Below are 17,400 nucleotides of genomic sequence, written 5' to 3'. Positions count from 1 at the left end.
ACATGAGCGCTGCAAATACTATTGTCCACTAAAATTAAATAAGCTCGCATTGATACGCCCGAGCATTTTGCTCCCAAGCTACCAGCACCATGATCGTGGGTGATGGACAGAAGATGCACTTCATACAAGAATTTCAGCGTGTAACTTTTATTTAAAATGAAGTAGACTGTCCATATTTGTAGATTCCCCGGACCAGAAAGCAGAAATAAGTATGGATGATTGTGACGATGGAAAAAGAGGAAACATGCATTCCAACAAGAGAAACAGCATCATCTTCCAAATAAAGCACTTCAAGTCATCTTCAGCAGCAATACAAAAATAAGCCCGGATATGAAACACTCCAAACAATCATTTAATAGTTGAAACAATAAGATTCATCTTCACAATAACAATGGTGTTTATGCCAATACTGGAAAAGATTCAATTGTGAGGTCAGAAAATGCCATGCAGAACCAACGCTAGTGAGAATAAATGGAATACAAAGTTTCGATTAAATGCGTGGATTAGAAGAGGCAGGCCCCGCCCGCCCACAAGCAGCCATCGTCGTGTGCATATCAGTCGAGCAAATCCAAATCAAATATCTTTCTTGGAGCAAAGATGCGCCCAAGATAAACAATTGGTCTTTCAGCGCAAAACTGTACAACAAGCTTTTCATTCAGTTCACCCCATCCAAACTATTTTCATTGTCATTCCATCCCAGTCCTGCTTAAAACGAGTCAACTCGTCCGACTTTGCGGTTCAAGTTATCGCCGTACATTCGCCTTGAGATGCACGTGTGGCACTTTTTGTTTTGTTTTTCAATCGATTTCCATCAAATCACTCACTGGGGTTCAATTCACAACGGAGCGGAAAAACTGCAAAAGGGCCGTCGTCGTTACATGCGAGTCATCTCTACCGTGGCAAAGTTCTTCTCTGATGTATTGATGAGAAAAAAGGCTCGAGTCCGAAAAGGAGAAGACAATCTCCAAGCCAAGCGTCGCCAAGTACGGTACGGCACTGTACCTCCCTCAGTGCAACACTAAAAACATTCATGTAATGTAAACGATTAGCGGAGAAATGCAGCGACATGCCGTCTGTTCATTTTACATGGCTCAGAATGAGTTGGACGGCAGCTGCAAAGTCGATCGGATATGATGGCTTCACCTTAAATATCCTTTTCACAAACTTGGATGGCAATGTTTGGAGCGGAAGTCAAGTGAAAAATGTAAAAGCGGTCTAAAGACGCAGTTCTGATTGAGCTGTGCCATTTGGACACTTGGCACTTTCAAAGAAGATTTCATTTATATTTTGATGTTTGCGAATGTCACTCGTTTGGCGTCTCGGCTTCCGCTCCGTTGTTAGTCGTAGCTTTTGGAGCGGCGAAAGAATACTTGTTCCCGTGAGCCACTCAGGCTCGCACGGGTGGAAACACTTCAGCACGTCGGCCGCTCTCCAAAGCGCGCTCGCAATAAATACCTGTCTCGATCAATAAATAATAGAAAATAAATAGCCGGGCGGGCCAGAAAGCGCCCGCTGACGTGGAACCTGCGCCCCAGCGTGAAAAGCGCGTGGGTGTGTGCGTCAGACTGCCGTCTCCAAGTCCTCGTGGGGGGCCGAAGGTGTTTTGTGGCTGCTCAGGTAGGAGGTCAGCTCCAGGTCGCCCGCCGCCTGCTCCACCGGGGTCTTCCCCTGTGAGCCACGGCCAAAATCAGGAGAGCCCGACGACATTGCGTCCGCGGCGCGAGCGCACCTGAAAGTTGGTTTTGTCAAGCGACGCGCCCGCCTCCACCAACAGCCGACACACGGCGTGCTGCTTCTCCCAAGCGGCTTTGTGCAAGGCGGTGTCCCCTCTGCTCACGCACGCACGCACACGCGCCACAAACCGGGTCAAAACGTGCATTGGCGTCGCACGCGCTCACGACAACCTTCGTACTTTTCTCCGTCGGGCAAGTCGAGAAGCACTTTGGATCCTGAGGAGCAAACGGACGACCCATTTAGACGGCGCCAACCTGTTGGCACGGCACGCTGCCATTTGGCACGCTGCCATTTGGGCGTACCCTGCTGCAGGATGAAGACCACCAGCTGGGCGTGTCCTTTCCGCGCGGCTTTATGCAGGGCCGAGCAACCGGCGCCGTCTCGCACCAGCAGGCTGACGCCGTGACGCACGCACTCCGACAACTGCGCCAGACACACAAATCAAGCTGGCTCGGCTGCTGTCCGTCCGTCCAATCAAGACACAGGAAGGTTCTTTCGTACCGTGGAGAGATCCCCGGCGCTCGCCGCCGTCAACAGCGCTGCAAAAGATACATCGGAGCGGAACTCATCCACCAAGCGGAGTGCGTGGAACGGAGCGCAAAGCACGCTAGCGCGACCGGCTACCTTGTTCCTCGGGAGTCAACGGCGCGCTACAAACAGACACGACACGGAGGATTACTCGGGCTGCCGTTTACGACCACGGCATTACGGCGGAAGGCTCGTTCGCACCCGGCGCTGGGCTCCGCCACCAGGTCGGGCATCCCGGCCGATGACACCCGGCCCCCCGCCGGGCCCTCTCGGTCCAGGATGAACACCTCGTCCTGGCAGATTTCCGTGACAAAGTGAAGGTGTTCCTACGACAGCGACAAAAGGTCTTTGGCGGGCCAAAGCAAACAAAACGTATCTTCAACTCCCGGCGGAGCTTCCTACCTGGGCCTTGTCGATGCGATAGAAGCGATCGGCCGATGTGGCTGTGGGGGGGGGGGACGACCACGCTGAAAAATTCACGTCAAACGATGGTGTCGGGGTTTTTTTCGAACTCACAATCCAAGAAGCTCCAGCTGGAAGAGAGTCTGCCAGCCGAGGTGGTCCGAGGCATCCCCCGGCTCTCATCCTGCAAAAAATAAACGTCAACTAAAATAAACGTTTCAACCAACAGTGGCGCAAAGCGACTCCCAATTGGTTTCGGTCCAGCCGACCTGGTAATGCACTCTGTGGCCAAGAGAGGGCGCCTGCTGCAAGTCCTGCTGAGTCCAAAGAGGAAGTTTGGGCCAGGTTAGGAAAGGAAGATGCACAGTCGAGTGATTTCAAGACGAGGATCTCGCCTCTCGCAGTCTGTCGATGTAGAGTCTGCACGTTTCCAAGTCGCAGTCGCCCCTCACCACCACGATGCCCACCGGAACCGCTGGCAGCCAAACGTCATCATCCCCTTCAACAATTGGTCGGACGGACGGAGCAGCGCCTAACGCGCGCACTTACAGATGTCCCGCAGCCGCTCTTTGTCGTACTGCAAGCGGTCGTACTCGTGCAGGCCGATCCGGTTGACCCGCAGCCGAAGCCGCTCGGGGACGGCGTGGGGGCTGCCGGGGAAAAAACGGACGTGCGCAAAGAGACGCTTGCTCAGGACCCGCCGCCGTAACGTGGAGGCAAGAAGCGAGCTGCTCGAACGGCACACCGAAAGCGGACGAGAAAGGACAGACGGCGACGTGCTGCTCGCTTGATAAAGGATTTGCATCGCTGCGAGGAGATTTGGCGCTTCAGAGCTTTCGGAGCGCGTGAAGGTTTTTACACACACACAGGCGGCGGCGGCGGCGGCGGCAGAACGTTGACATGACAGCGGCTCAGGTACTTACACAGAGAAGGAGTCGGGGGGAGCAGAGAGGCGGCGCAGATCACCTGCACACACCTTCTGAATACTAGCGCCGCCACGCGTATGCGCACACACAAGAGAAAGAGAGAGAACGGGGGAGGCGTGGCCAGGGAGCGGAAAGAAAAGACGCAAATGATGCCGCGCCGTCGAGTGCGGTGCGGTGCGGTGCCGAGGCCAAAGGGAGAGAGGAGGGCGGGCAAAGAGGATGGAGAGGTGGAGAAGAGAGGTCAGTTGAGGAGGCACCCAGCAGCCCACACAAAAAAGTCACACGGTCCAAGAGCACGGGTTAGTCACTTTGCCTTGAGCTGACCACTGCAAAAACTGCCGCCAAAAAAGGAAGAAGCTAAAGGAGCTAAATTCAAAAGTGCTCAAAAGAGGAGCAAGCCACATGACATTTGGACGCATGAGCGAGGAAACTAAAAGATTTCCGCGATGTCGCCATCTAGTGGCGCTTTTCTGTCATTATCGCCTGCATCCCTTTCATCTTGCTCAGCTGAGTTCTTGCAGTGCCGCCACGCACAGACACACAAAGATGCGGTGCAGAAGTGTTAGTTGCCACGCACGCCGCCGAGACCGTTCGTGTGTGCGTGTGCGCGTGACTCACTCGTTGAGCAGCGGCACCGAGGTGCGTCTCTTGCTCTTCTGGACCATGTTGGCCTGGTTGCGCAGCGAGATGCGCAGCGTGGACGGCGCCAGTCGGCACGGCTCGCCGTCCACCTGCGCCAGGCGAGAAGGGGGGGTCAAAGGTCACATCTGAAAAGCTAGCCGGCCGGCCGGCCGTCAAACTGACCTGCACCGGCACCGTCTTGAAGGTGGTGAGGACCACCTCGCGGCACTGGTGGAGCCTCTCGCCGTGACCGCCCACCTGCAGCGCCGCCTGGAAGCAAAAAAAATAATTGTTGAAGCGTTTGTTTTCTTTTTTTCCTTTGGCGTTTGGCGAGCCCCGCCTCCTACCAGCGAGGCCACGGTGAAGCCGATGACCTCGATGCAGCCGTCGTCGTGACGCTGCGGCTCAAAGTCGCGGTGGTCGCCGGTGTTCCCCCAGGGCATGGTGCCCGCGCAGTACCTGCGGTAGCAGACCGTGGCGGTTGGTTAGCTAGCGCCGTTAGCTAGCGCCGTTAGCTAGCGCCGTTAGCTAGCGCCGCCGCCAACCCAAACAAACCCACCTGGGAATGTTTAGAAAGACGATGCACTGGAATTTCAAATCTTGGATCTTGGGAGTCAAGTCGGTCCCGTCGCACTGCAAAGGTGTCACACGTCCCGTTGCTTCTCACGCCATCCGATTTGTCGCATTGTCATCGCGGGCCCGGCCCACGTGAAAGCCATCCGGCGAGAGCGTCTTTGCACTCACCACCACTCGGACGTGCTTGGACAAGTCCCTCGAGCTTCTCTGGAGGAAATCGGAGAAGGCGGCCTGCCAGCCACGCACACGCACAGTTGCGTTGAGGCAATTGCGAGCGGATCTTTGAAAGGCAAATTGTGAAAAGTCACACTCACCCCCGCGTAGAACATTTTGTTGCGGAAGCGACTGTTAAACTTTTCGGGGTTGGCCTCTGGAACGCAAAGAAAACATGGTGGCAAGGTTAAGAATGGACGGTGAGAGAAATGGATGCCGCTCACCTCTGGACTCGTGGAACTCCAGCGTGACGTGAGCGTCGAAGCCCAGGCTGAAGTAGTTGTTGAAGACGTCGAGGGGCAGCTGAGCGGGTCAGCGCACGTTAGCGACACGCCGGCGACACGCACGAACCGCCCGCCGCTTCTCCTTTACCTTCTGCGTGCCGTCTTGGAGCTGCCGCTCGGCGCCGTGGCTCTGCTCCACCTGCAGGTTCCACCTGTCCAGCTGCACCACCGAGCCGTCCTCCACCTGGCCCAGAACCTTGGACACGGGCTCGTCCGTGTAGCCCTGCCAGAAAAAAAATCAAATCAAGCACAGGAAGAAGGCTGCATGGCGGAAACATCTTGGATTGTGGCCTTCTTGGACAAAACTTTTGGGACACACACATTTAGGGATGTTTTTTTGTCATTGTTGTAAATGTAAAGCACACAAAGCAAAAATGGTTTGTTTGCGTTTGGGAGCTGAGTGACGCTTGGGAACTCACCCCGCCCCAGTTGAGCGTCCTGGCGAGGTCGTTTCCTGTTCCCAGAGGAAGGACGGCCACCGGAGGCTGCGGCTTCATCTGTAGCTCGTCCAGCGTGGACAGGATCCAGCCCACCTATGCAAGCAGGAAATGGATTGTGCTAAGGGGGCGGGGCGAGGCCAAGGAGGGGCGGGGTCAACGCAAACTGTACCGTGCCGTCTCCACCGCAGGCCAGGATCCTCAAGTTTGGCACTTTGCGATACAAATCCAACCTGAAAGAGCAGAGCGGAGTGGAGAGGAGAGGGTGGCGCTCTGTCGCTCATGGATAGCGCCGGACACTCACGCCTCCCGAAGGCCGCCCTGCGACAGGTCAAAGACTTGCCGCGGGTTCAGGATCCACATGAACATCTGGAGCAGCTTGGCTCCCTGCGGACAGGAAGCAGATGGGCTGGGCTGGACGGCCAGCAACCTTTCTGACCTTCTGCTCGCTAGCCACGCTCATGCCAACCTGGTTGCCTCCGCTCTTGGGGTTGACGAGGACCAGGATGGGCTTCATGAGCGGCGAGGGCAGCGGCTTCAGCATGAACGGCCGCCATTTGGACTCCTGAGGGAGGGCGAGGGAGGGAACGTCAGCGCCACGGGCGGCCGAGAGGGAGGGAGGTCACGTGCAAGTCGCCATCCGTGTCGCTTACATCCGGCCCCTTCTTGCTGGTCCTGCGCTTGAAAGACGTGCGTCTTTTCCTCCTGGCCGAGTTCTTGAGCAAGCTCTGCGCATAGATGGGCTTAGCGGTTAGCGCTAAGCGCCGTTAGCGCTCGGCGGTTGGCGCTTGCCTGCGGTTTCCTGACTCTGATGATCCAGGACGGAGGCACGATGACGGCGGCGTGGGCGCCCAGCGAGCACGGTTCCTCGATCTGGTGCAGCATGAAGCACGTGACCTTGTTGTGGAACTGCCCGGCACACAAATTAGCACCGGCCAGCGGCTCGTTTCAACATTTTCCCACAACATCACATCGCCGAGTTCGTTACGTGTTTTTTTTCTAGTCTGACGGCATTTCGCTCAGATGGTGGGCAAGCCCGCTCGCCCGCTCGCCCGCTCGCGCGCGACAATTCCAATTTGAGCCCAACTCACAGCCTGCTTGCACCACGAACAGCTGATGGCGATGATTTCTTTACTGTGGAAGAACTTCTGCTGAAAGCTCTGCGGAAGGAAAGGACAAACAAAAGACGAGGACGGAAAGGGATGTCGCTCGCAGAGACCGTTTGACGGGCGGCCATTTTGCCGGCCTGCCAGCGTGGCTGCCACCGACCTTCCCGCACTGCTTGCACTTGCCGTCCTGGCGCCGGCGGTGCACCCAGTGGTGCCTCAGCACGTTCTGCCGGCAGAGAGCAGACGACAGCGCCGCCTTACACCTGGCCCCGCTCGGACCTCCCGTCGGGAGACTTACATCTCGCAGGCACCGCGAGCCTCCTTCCCTGAAAGTCGGCTTGCACCTGAAGTTGATCTTGATCCCGAGAGGGCCAAGGCGTCACGTCAGGGCTTTGGACTTCCTGTATGCGTGCGTGCGTGTGCACTACCTTCTCCAGCTGCTCGGTGCAGCTGGTGTGGACGACGATCTTGCAGGCGGCGCACTTCCTTCTGGGCGCAGACTTCTTCAAGCACAAACACACAGGTCGGCTGTCAAGACGGGCAGCCAGCAGATGACTTGGGGCAAGCGAGCTCACCGCAGCCTTGAGCAGGCAGGCGTCCTCCCCGAGGTAGCAGAGTTCGCCCGAGCAGCTGGTCTCCATCCACAGGTGGTCGCCGTTGACGGCGTTCTCCTGCCGGGTGGATGGGCGGGCGAGACGGCCATCATTTTCGTGGCGGGCTGGGATTGGCAGAGCGCGCCAGCGGAGAATTTGCTTTCTTCCAAAGTGTATTTCCCCGTCTGTCTGTTTGTCTGTCTATGTATGAAGTGGGCGGGCTTGGGCAGACAGGGCAGGGCATTGGTCTGACCTTTGGATGCCTCAACGACAATTCCGTTGGGAAGGCGTTTGCTCGCTCGCTCACACGGTGAGACCAGACGACGCGAAGGAGAGCGACAAGTGAGTTTGCTTTCTTCTTTTTGACCCGTATAGACACATAGTTTTGCTTTTAAAAAGAGGCGACCGTTTCTGGCATTATTTAGTGAGCCGGCCGGATGGTCGGACGCTTTCTCCATATATTGTCAGTGGTTTTCTTTGATTGAAGTTTGGGGGAGGGGGGGTCCCCGGGGGTCCCCTACTTCGTTAGGGAACGTAACGACAAGGAAGCGAAGCAGGTATCAAAGTCCGTGTCGAGCAGCCTCGAGAACCAGGAAGCGAGTGCTGGAAAAAGGGTGGAAATCAGGCCACCTTCTGCGCTTTGGGTGTGGAATGGTGTTGTACAAGAAAATCAAGGTTTGCCTTTTGCTTTCAGTTTCACGGGGGAAAGATGGCGCTGGATGCCGAGAGCAAGGAGCTGCTGTTGGAAACGCTGGAAGACCTGGGGGATGACGACTTCAAGAAGTTCAAGTTTTATATGGATCTGGCTAAGAGAAAAAAAGAAAACGCAGACCGGACTGACATCGCCGAAGAGCTGGTGAACAGGTACAGCAAGAAGGCTGTGGCGGAGACCAGGAAGATTCTGGAGAAGATCAAAAACTATGACCTGGCCCAGAAGCTGCAAATGAAAGGTAAGGTGAGCGTGGCTTCTGGTGGGGGGGGGGCTTTCCACAAAGCAGCTCTCCGATGCTGCCCTACCCCTCTTGCCCCCTTCACTTGCCTCCTTGAGTGGAAGTGGCGGCATGGGCGCAGCACGCTTGCGGCCAGGCCTAAAGACGCGTTTGATTTCCTTCAGGTGGCACCCGTGCGCCCTCAGATAGCATCTCCTTAGAGGTCCAGAAGGCCGAATTCAAGCGGGAGCTGCAAGAGAACCTGCGGGCCATGTATTGGAAGGCTCCCGAGGGCAACGCAGAGCCCAGCCAGCAGGAGGCTCTGGAGAGCGTCTACACCAAGCTCCACATTAGCCGCGGCGTCGCCGGTCTCCCCGACAAGCAGCACAAGATCCTTCAGATGGAGATGCGCGGTGAAGACGAGGAGGAGGAGTCCATCGAGCCGTGCGACATCTTCAAAAGCGAGAAGCCCCTTCGCACCATGGTCACCGTGGGCTTCGCGGGCATCGGGAAGACCTTCCTGGTGCGCAAGTTTGTCCTGGACTGGGCCAACGGGACAACCAACGCAGACGTGGACTTCATCTTTCCCTTGCCCTTCCGCGAGTTGAACTTGGAGGAGGGGAAAAGCTTTTCGCTGGCAGAGCTCATCCAGCACTTCATCTGCGACAGCAAGGCGGCCATCGAGATGCTGCAAGACATCTTGGGCAGGCTGCAAGATTTGGGCAAGCGCACCTACCAAAGCAGCAGCGTCAAGATTTTGTTTGTACTGGACGGCTTGGACGAGTGCCGCCTCAAACTGGACCTGAGCGACGAGCGCAAGGAGCGCCTGGATGTGACCCGAGCGTACCCCGTGGAGGTCCTCCTGGCGCATCTCATCAAGGGGAACCTGCTTCCCTGCGCCCGGCTTTGGATCACCACGCGGCCCCAGGCGGTCCGCGACATCCCAGCGCGCCTGGTGGACGGCAGAACCGAGGTGAAAGGCTTCAGCCGCTCCCAGAGGCTGGACTACTTCAGGAAGAGGTTCCCCAATGATGAGGAGGACGTCATCGAGTACATCGAAAAGTCCGGCAGCATTTTCACCATTTGCCACGTGCCCATCTTCTGCTGCCTCACCGCCACCGTTCTCCGAGATTATCTGCAGCACGGAAAGAAGCTGCCCGAAACCCTGACCGAGATGTACACAGAGTTCCTCCTCTATCACCTGGGCAGGTCCGAGGAGCGAGGCGGCCAGAAGAGCACAGAGTTTGTCAAAGCGCTGGCCAAGATGGCTTTTCAGGGTCTCATGGAAAAGCAACAGATCTTCTACGAGAGCGACTTGCGGGAAAGCGGCTTGGATGACCTGCAGGTCGCAAAAGACTCGGGAGTCTTCACCCAGGTCTTCGAGGAGGTACTCCCTCTCAAGAAATACCAAGGCGGCAAGATGTTTCAGTTCATCCACCTGAGCATCCAGGAATATCTGGCCGCTCTCTACGTGATGATGAGCCTGTTCCAGGACAACAAGAACGTGCTGGGAGAGCCCCCGATGCATTGCGAGCAGACGTCGCTCGTCCGGGTCCACCAGGCGGCCATCCGCAAAGCCTCAGAAAGTGAGGGAAACCTGGACTTGTTCCTCCGCTTCTTGGTGGGCCTTTCCTTGCAGTGCAACCAGGAGCTCATGGGCGAGCTGCTGAAGGCTCCCAAGAACTTCAGCCACAGCAACGCAGAAACAGTCGACCTGATCAAGCAACAGATAGATAAGAACACTCCTGAGGAGAACATCAACTTGTTCTACTGTCTGAAAGAGCTGAAGGACGAGTCCCTGCTGGAGCAGCTCCAAAAGTACCTAAGAGAATTCCACTTCAACCATGAGAACGTACCTCCGGCCATGTGGTCGGCCCTGGTCTTCTTCTTGCGGGCTTCCGACGAAGCCATGAGCTGCTTTGAACTTGGGAGATACGCTCCGTCCGACAAGGGGCTCCTGATGCTGCTGCCGGTGGTCAAGGCTTCTCGAAAATCAGTGTAAGTGCCGTCGAGCCAGCACGTTGAACCGGCCGCCCACACGTGTCAGCCGGCCGCCCTCTTGTCTTCTCAGGCTCTGGGAGTGCAACCTGAGCAAGAAAAGCTGCGAGGCGCTGGCCTCCGTTCTAAGCTCGCCCTGCAGCCTGAGGAAGCTGGATCTCAGCGAGAACGTCTTGCGTGACGACGGGCTGGAGGCGCTCGCTGCCGGACTGGCAAAGCCCCAGTGCGCCTTGCAAGTTCTCGAGTAAGGCTCCCCTTGAGCGAGCGGCAGAAGGCCAGCCGGCCCAAGAACCTTGGGCTTGTGTCAGCCGGCTGCCCTCTTGTCTTCTCAGGCTCATGGTCTGCCAGCTGAGCAAGAAAAGCTGCGAGGCGCTGGCCTCCGTTCTAAGCTCGCCCGGCAGCCTGAGGAAGCTGAATCTCAGCGACAACGACTTGGGTGACGACGGGCTGGAGGCGCTCGCCGCCGGACTGGCAAAGCCGCAGTGCGCCTTGCAAGTTCTCGAGTAAGGCTCCCCTTGAGCGAGCGGCAGAAGGCCAGCCGGCCCTACAACCTTGGGCTTGTGTCAGCCGGCCGCCCTCTTGTCTTCTCAGGCTCTGGAGGTGCAAGCTGAGCAAGAAAAGCTGCGAGTCGCTGGCCTCCGTTCTAAGCTCGCCCGGCAGCCTGAGGGCGCTGGGGCTCGGCGACAACGACTTGGGTGACGACGGGCTGGAGGCGCTCACCGCCGGACTGGCAAAGCCGGAGTGCACCTTGCAAGTTCTCGAGTAAGGCTCTCCTCCACCCCGTCGAGCGAGCGGCAGAAAGCCAGCCGGCCCAAGAACCTTGGGCTTGTGTCAGCCGGCTGCCCTCTTGTCTTCTCAGGCTCTATGGCTGCAAGCTGAGCAAGAAAAGCTGCGAGGCGCTGGCCAAGGCTCTCCGGTCCAACCCCTCCCACCTCCAAGAGCTGAATCTGGTTGACAATGACATCGAAGAGGAAGACAGGCGGGTCTTGGCCGAGGTCCAAAAGGATCCTCGCTGCAGTGTGAAGATCAAGTGGTAGGTTCCAAACATCTTCCAGGGCGCTCGCTCGCTCGCTCGCTGGTCTGAATGGACCGGCGACACTTGTGCGTTGAAGAAAATGGGTAGCTCCAAAAACAGATGTGCTCACAGCTCATGGACTCAAGCAGCTAAAGTCACACCAGAAAGAAACATTGGAAGCATCTCATTCTAGCTAGTGCACACCAAATCAATAACGACCACAGAAGTAGAAATTTTTAGACGAGATGTGATGGACTGACTATGTGGTCATGAGAAATGTTTTGAGAATAACTTGATGACCGGATATATTCGTATTTGTTGTGCACTTTAAAATAACAAAGTGCTCAATGCATGCCAAACGCTTGATTGTATCTATCTCAACTTTTGTCTAGGCTTCCTCAAGATGATTGAAGAATCTTCTGGACAGACAGAGGGAAATGTCTTGCCGAATAATAAAAAGATATGAATGGAAGGAAGTATTATTAACTGAGAATGTGCCGAAAGTGCATGGAATGTGAGAAAAAGAAACAAAAGCACGCTACGCGGTGAGTAAAAGCAGAATTGCGTGCACGTGGTGTTGCATCCCACAACGTCAGGATGATGGGATCGCTGGCTCACGCGACAGTCCTTCCTCCCTCCCTCCCTCCCTCCCTCCGCCCACGTGTCGAGCGCTTGATTGGAGGCGGCGAACGGCGGGCGCTGCTTGTTTGCGCCACTCCGATTCCAGCCCTGATGTTTTATTAACAAGCCATTATTGACATCGCCCGGTGTGCGTGCTGAGCCGTGATGAGGAGAAAGGAAACGTCACGGGATTGTTACACCGGCAAAAAAATAAATAAAGAAATCCCGCTTCTCTTGGAGCGGCCAAAGCGACAAAAGAAGACAAGAGCGCTCCAGCGGCCTTGGAGTGGCCATTTGTGGCTCAAGTGCAGATGATAACGGAGTGGCGCTTTTAACGTCAACGGGAGATGAGTCACAAAAAAAAGAAACCTAGCCAAAGCGCTTTGACTCACATGGTGCCGCACTTTGAGTCTCCGGCGGTTACTCCACGTGGAGCCAGCGTCAAATCGGAAAGAAGTACTTTGAGGTGCCTACCGTCCAGTCCATGCGGGTGCGAAGCTCCTTGCCGGGGCCGTTGGAGGCGGGAGGCGGGGCTAGCTGCAGCGGCCCCAGGTGTTGCAGGCCCGACCGGCAGATGGCTTTCCTGCATGGGGGGGAGCACAAAAGAAGATTTTTGTTTTAAAGCGCACACACGCACATGCAAAGGAATTAAGGAGGAGCCGCCACTATGGGCTTTCCGCATGTTCTGATTCGGCCGTCGGAATTAGAAATGAATGAATGAGGTTTCCTTTTTTTTTTTTTTTTTTTTCAACAAATGACCCAGGGACTTAAGTGGCAACCGGCTTCGGTTTCAGCGGGCCGCCTGTCACCAACTGTCAAGCCGGACGACAAAGAGGAGTCTGTTTACACACCCTAGAACGTGATCACACACACGCGAATCCTGGGACAAAAATAGTAATGCGTGGGTGACAACGGGAGAAATGCAAGGACGTATGCTGACTGGACGTTTGCTCCGAGTGCCTCGAGTGACGTCACAAAAACAATTGATGCGCAGTTTGGCCTGATGCCCGCGCGAGCGAGCGAGCCCAGTTGCGCGTTTCACATGTTCATACGGGCCGTGGCGACATCATTGTTCTGGTTTCGCTTGAGTGGAAATGACACGCATTCGAGAGGAACGGCGCACAAACAGGAAACGCCCGTGCAATCTAGACATTATTCGCCAACACGCGGGCGGGCGGGCGCGCGCGCAGGAATGCGCGTTTCACAAACCACAATAGCAGGAAGACATTACCGGGCGGGCGCGCGCGCGCGCGCACACATCTAGCATGATGGCAGACTATGCGACATGAGCGTCGATTTACGCTACAAATGAATCCAAAAGCAATTGATGAGTGAAGGCGTTTCATTGGGACCAAAGGAGCGCTTTGCTGCCATCTTGTGACGTCAGGGAACTAGGTTGAAGTGAGGTGGCCGCTTTTGACCTGACAAAAAGAAAAATGCGCCACCAAAGGACAAACAAGCAGAAGCCCAAAGTAGACACTTTGGAGCTTCCGTCTTTTTGCGGCTTGCTGTCTTTCTTTTTCTTTTTGTGTGTCACCGCGGCGCATCCCGTCCGTCGTCGTCAGGTTGCGCTCAGGAAGTCGGACTCTTTCCTTTCCGACCTTCCTCTGCTTCTATTTATAAACTCTTGCCTCTCTGGGAAATTTCAAGTGTGCCGCGACGGCTGCGGGGAAGTGGTGACGTCGCCAGCAGGCCCCGCCCACACGCACCTCTTTGCAACTAGCGGCTACATTGGGGGAGACGAGGAGTTTTTCATCCTTCTTCATCCTGCTGCCTACTGTTCGCTCTCCTTCCATCCTTCCATCCTTCCTTCCTTCCTTCCTTCCTGGCCGATTCCTCATCCTCCACCTCTTCCTCTGTCCTCCTCTTCCCACTCATCCTTTGGCTCCTCCCTCCTACTCATCCTCTTCCTGGTCTGTCCGTCCTTCAACTCAGTTTCTCCTCGCATCCCTCCCTCCATCCTCCCACTCCCGCCTCCTTTCGCACCCTGACTCAAGTGAGGGTCACATTCGATTGAGATGATGACGCAATCATTTTTTTGCGGGACCTTTATTCTTCCGCAACACTCCCACTCGGAGACTGCAGCTTCACTTGGTTACGGCCGTCACGACCATTGCGATGGTCCGTTTGCTTTCAATTCGCACGCGTTGGATGCAGCCGGAAAATCGGCCTGTTAAAAACGTGCGTGTTGTGATGTGTGGGCGGCTTCGCGTGTGCATCTCTGACCTTCTCCCGCTGAGAATAGATGCCGAGCGCAACGAGAAGCCCACGAGAGACACGGCGAGGAACGTGAAGAAGCCGATGGTCGCCATCGTGCTAAGTGGTTTGGTGATGGCGCCGTTCCAATTGGAGCTGGAGAGGTGTGTTGCCTCTTTTAACTTGCAGGCGCAGCTGCCTAATAAAATTCATCATTTGCTAATGACGCCCCCCCCGCCCCCCACGCACATCTCACTAATTATAGCGTATCTCTGTAGCTGAGGCCTGCCGGGTTGCACGTGTGTGCGTGGGGTTGTACCACTGAGAGCGTGCATTTGATCCAAAACGAAGCAGAGGATGAAACGACAATCCGCAAAGACCAACACAATAAGGGCAGAATGTACTCGCAATGTGTGTGTGTGGGCGCGCTTGATTTTTGTGAGTGCCGCGAGATGACCACTTGTCCATAATCCTCCCCGCGTGAGCCGACGTTTTCCACCTTTTTTTTCGGTGAACGCACGTGCCGTGCCGTACGCGACTTCAATTTGAATTTGATAAGCTGCCAGAGTTAAGCTAAAGAGTCCTTTCCAATCTGCGCTAGGTATTTTAAAAAGCACAGTTCGAAAGGCAACAAAGGGGCAAATAGGAAAGTAGTAACTGGTACTCGGCCGGGGGCTTTATTATCACTGCAAAGGGGACGGATGGGCTTGCGGGAACCGCAGTGGGAGGGAGTACCTCAAGGCGCGAGGCAAGGCCCCCTGCGGTTTGTCGATTGCCGGCCGGCCAAAGGTCACGTGCGCCTCTGCTTGTCCTCATTTCTATTGCACAAGGCGAGTTGCGACGTCCTCGCTCAAGATGGAGAAATAATTGACAAATGCTTTCCAGTGATGCCATCGCAGGAACTTCTCATTTTTGGTTCTTTTTATAGCTTGCTATCCAAAGCGGAAAAGCTTCTTCCAGCCAGACGACTAATAAAGAGCGCCCGGCCGAGTTCTGGGCAAAATAAGCCACGACAGCCACGAGAAGCAAATACACACACGGGGACAAATCCTGTTAGGCTCGCCGCGTTCTCCTCGCCACTTCAAACTTCGCGAGGCTGAGTTACGTAAGAAAACCCACATTTCTGGAATGAAAACGGGCCCGACACGAGGATCCATTTTGCCTCCGGAGGCCAATTAGCGTGCCCCCGACGCAGACGGGAAGTGCACCTTTGCCATCGAGCGCTTAATTGGAGGAATGTCTTAGACGCCGACTCCGTGACTAGCTCATTCACGCACGCACCCAAAGAAAGAAAGGATTCTTCTGGAGGCTGCGGCGGCGGGATGTCAAGTCTAAGAATAGATGAAAGGAGGGACGTCTTTCTGGAAGGACACACACACACACGCGGGCGAGCGAGCGAGCGTGACGAATGTCTGGCAGAAATGTAGCACGTGCCGCCATAAACGCCAAGCGGCACGAGTAAGCCCCTCCCTCCTCACCCGGGGAGCTTTTGGTGTCGGACCGCATGCTTTCTCAGCCTCCCGCACATGTCCACATTTGGTCATTGGCAGGAGCGAGCCGGGCCCGGCCGGGCCGAACGACCTTCTTAAGTGACGTCGCCGATGAGCTGCGAAGGGCCGTCGGAGAGCAAAATCTGCCTGCCGTCCGCCATTTGCAGAGATGCTCGCCCGGCGTGGTTGTTTTTGAAAAGCCAGCCGTTTCCCTTGGCGACGCCACATTTGGTAAACATATCTATCACGCCAAAGACACACAGGAAGCTGCCTTCAAGCAGCCATTTTGCAGTCCATTAGGCAATCTCCAGTCATCCTTCAAAGACAAACAGGTCTTGAAGAGGGTTTTTTTTTTCTTTCTTTCTTTCTTTCTTTCTTTCTTTTTCCAAGGCCGACAACGGGAAGACAAAGTGCTTGGAGACAAACCCACAAAGTGGAATGGCCTTCCATGCAGTCAACAAAGTCACATGACGCTTGTGCGATGGATCCGATGGCGGCATTGCACACCTTCCTGACACTGCCATCTGACAACATGACTCATTTGTGCGCGTGTGACTTTGTCTTCACTCTCGCTCGCAGCTGCCAGTCACACCGGGGTGGCTGTCAGGCTGCGGCTGGCGTTCGCACATGAACAATCAATAGTGACTGTGTGTGTGTGTGTGTGTGCCAGTGTGTCTCCTCCTCGCATGCTCCCGCACAACAAGGCATCGTCCCTGTCGACGCTTGAAATGTGCAAGGCAAGTCACGTTGGAGGCTGCTAAGACGAGGCGAACACCCAACGCGATGTGTTGCGATGCGATGCGACGCAATGTTTGCAACACAAACGCGGTGGCATGCGAAGCTACACAAACGTGAGAACTAATTAGGGCACGCTGTTGCGAAGAAACTCAATTTGGATGCCATTGGATTGAAATGCGCTGATGTCAATTCAGTAAGAAGTGGAAATACACAAAGAGAGAGAGGGAGAGAGAGTGTCTCTCTGCCAGTGGCGGAGTGTGACCGGCATAAACAGCATCCGAAAACACGCATGAGGGTTGGGAAAGGTCCACGTACCGATAGGACGTCTGTTTCCGGAACGCCAGCCCCCTCAGCTTGTCCTCCAGGCTCTCCTGCTCGATGTCGGGCAGGCTGCTGAACGTGTCGCTGCAGCATCCCGCCGAGGTGTCCTCCGAACCGGCGCCGGACTCCGACTCGCCGCCGCCGTCGGCTCCGAGCGCCGCCGGAGCCTGCGTCGCCGCTTGGGGGTCCATAGCGGTCGGTCCGAGCGCTGGACCCCCCCGCCCCCCGCTCCGCCCCGCCGCCGCTCGGGCTGGCTCACCCGCGGACGCCGGGCAGACGGTGGACGAGGCTTCCGGGACGAAGAGGTGCAGGCTCCGCGCGCACGTCGTCCAGCTTGTGGCCGCGAATGATGCTCTTGTCGAGCCCGAGGCAGGCAGGCAGGCAGGCAGGCAGGCAGGCAGGCAGGCAGGCAGCGGGCTGCAGATGGCAGGTTGCAGGCACGCTGGCAGCAGGCGAGCTCTGCACTCGACTGCTGCTCACCACGAAGCGCTTGCTGTCACGTGACGTCACTAGCGGAAACACACTGTCCTTCTTCCTTCAAAATAAGACGACCGGTTCGTAGTCAAGGGCCACTTTGCTTTCTTCAGCTGTGAAACGATAATAAGCAAGCAAGAAAAGGACAAAGCGTTTGTTGTGAAAGATGACTGTCTGACTACAGGCCTAAAAGTG

The 17,400-nt window shown here is 55.9% G+C and overlaps 3 protein-coding genes across 6 annotated transcripts in view; 2 read left to right on the top strand and 1 right to left on the bottom strand.

The window, feature by feature from the left end:
• Positions 1 to 11,837, top strand: part of LOC133145317 (NACHT, LRR and PYD domains-containing protein 12-like) — a 128,774-nt gene extending 116,937 nt beyond the window's left edge. The window contains exons 20-23 of the mRNA XM_061268671.1: positions 10,683 to 10,853; positions 10,942 to 11,112; positions 11,210 to 11,383; positions 11,758 to 11,837. Coding sequence (XP_061124655.1) covers positions 10,683 to 10,853; positions 10,942 to 11,112; positions 11,210 to 11,383; positions 11,758 to 11,776 — 535 coding nt within the window. The 3' untranslated portion in view covers positions 11,777 to 11,837. The remainder of the gene's footprint in view (positions 1 to 10,682; positions 10,854 to 10,941; positions 11,113 to 11,209; positions 11,384 to 11,757) is intronic.
• LOC133145323 (diacylglycerol kinase iota-like) lies at positions 132 to 17,231 on the bottom strand. Of its 4 annotated transcripts, XM_061268707.1 has the most exons (33): positions 16,726 to 17,230; positions 12,461 to 12,569; positions 7,406 to 7,501; positions 7,259 to 7,333; positions 7,129 to 7,185; positions 6,991 to 7,056; positions 6,813 to 6,881; positions 6,514 to 6,630; positions 6,375 to 6,449; positions 6,191 to 6,286; positions 6,026 to 6,108; positions 5,894 to 5,954; positions 5,704 to 5,817; positions 5,373 to 5,507; positions 5,225 to 5,303; positions 5,102 to 5,157; positions 4,956 to 5,018; positions 4,771 to 4,844; positions 4,559 to 4,670; positions 4,395 to 4,481; positions 4,209 to 4,321; positions 3,214 to 3,314; positions 3,060 to 3,139; positions 2,934 to 2,978; positions 2,779 to 2,848; positions 2,665 to 2,705; positions 2,464 to 2,588; positions 2,359 to 2,384; positions 2,236 to 2,273; positions 2,037 to 2,157; positions 1,913 to 1,949; positions 1,730 to 1,829; positions 132 to 1,668 (listed from the first exon to the last, which is right to left on the bottom strand). In XM_061268707.1, exons 1-33 carry the CDS (start codon positions 16,920 to 16,922, stop codon positions 1,561 to 1,563), a joined length of 2,826 nt encoding a protein of 941 aa, XP_061124691.1. In that variant the 5' UTR covers positions 16,923 to 17,230; the 3' UTR covers positions 132 to 1,560. The 4 variants fall into 4 exon arrangements, with proteins under 4 accessions (XP_061124691.1, XP_061124690.1, XP_061124689.1 ...); XM_061268706.1 differs by having other exon boundaries at positions 6,991 to 7,185; positions 16,726 to 17,227; XM_061268705.1 differs by having other exon boundaries at positions 6,514 to 6,594; positions 6,991 to 7,185; positions 7,259 to 7,501; positions 16,726 to 17,231.
• LOC133145334 (NACHT, LRR and PYD domains-containing protein 3-like) lies at positions 7,623 to 10,410 on the top strand. The gene is made up of 3 exons (XM_061268738.1): positions 7,623 to 7,765; positions 8,118 to 8,373; positions 8,538 to 10,410. Exons 2-3 carry the CDS (start codon positions 8,133 to 8,135, stop codon positions 10,352 to 10,354), a joined length of 2,058 nt encoding a protein of 685 aa, XP_061124722.1. The 5' UTR covers positions 7,623 to 7,765; positions 8,118 to 8,132; the 3' UTR covers positions 10,355 to 10,410.
• Positions 17,232 to 17,400: the final 169 nt, after the last annotated feature.

Source organism: Syngnathus typhle, linkage group LG21 (assembly GCF_033458585.1).
Source record: "Syngnathus typhle isolate RoL2023-S1 ecotype Sweden linkage group LG21, RoL_Styp_1.0, whole genome shotgun sequence".
Taxonomy (NCBI): Eukaryota; Metazoa; Chordata; class Actinopteri; order Syngnathiformes; family Syngnathidae; genus Syngnathus; species Syngnathus typhle.
Note: the sequence above shows the minus strand (reverse complement) of the source record. Positions and strands in the feature narration are given on the sequence as shown.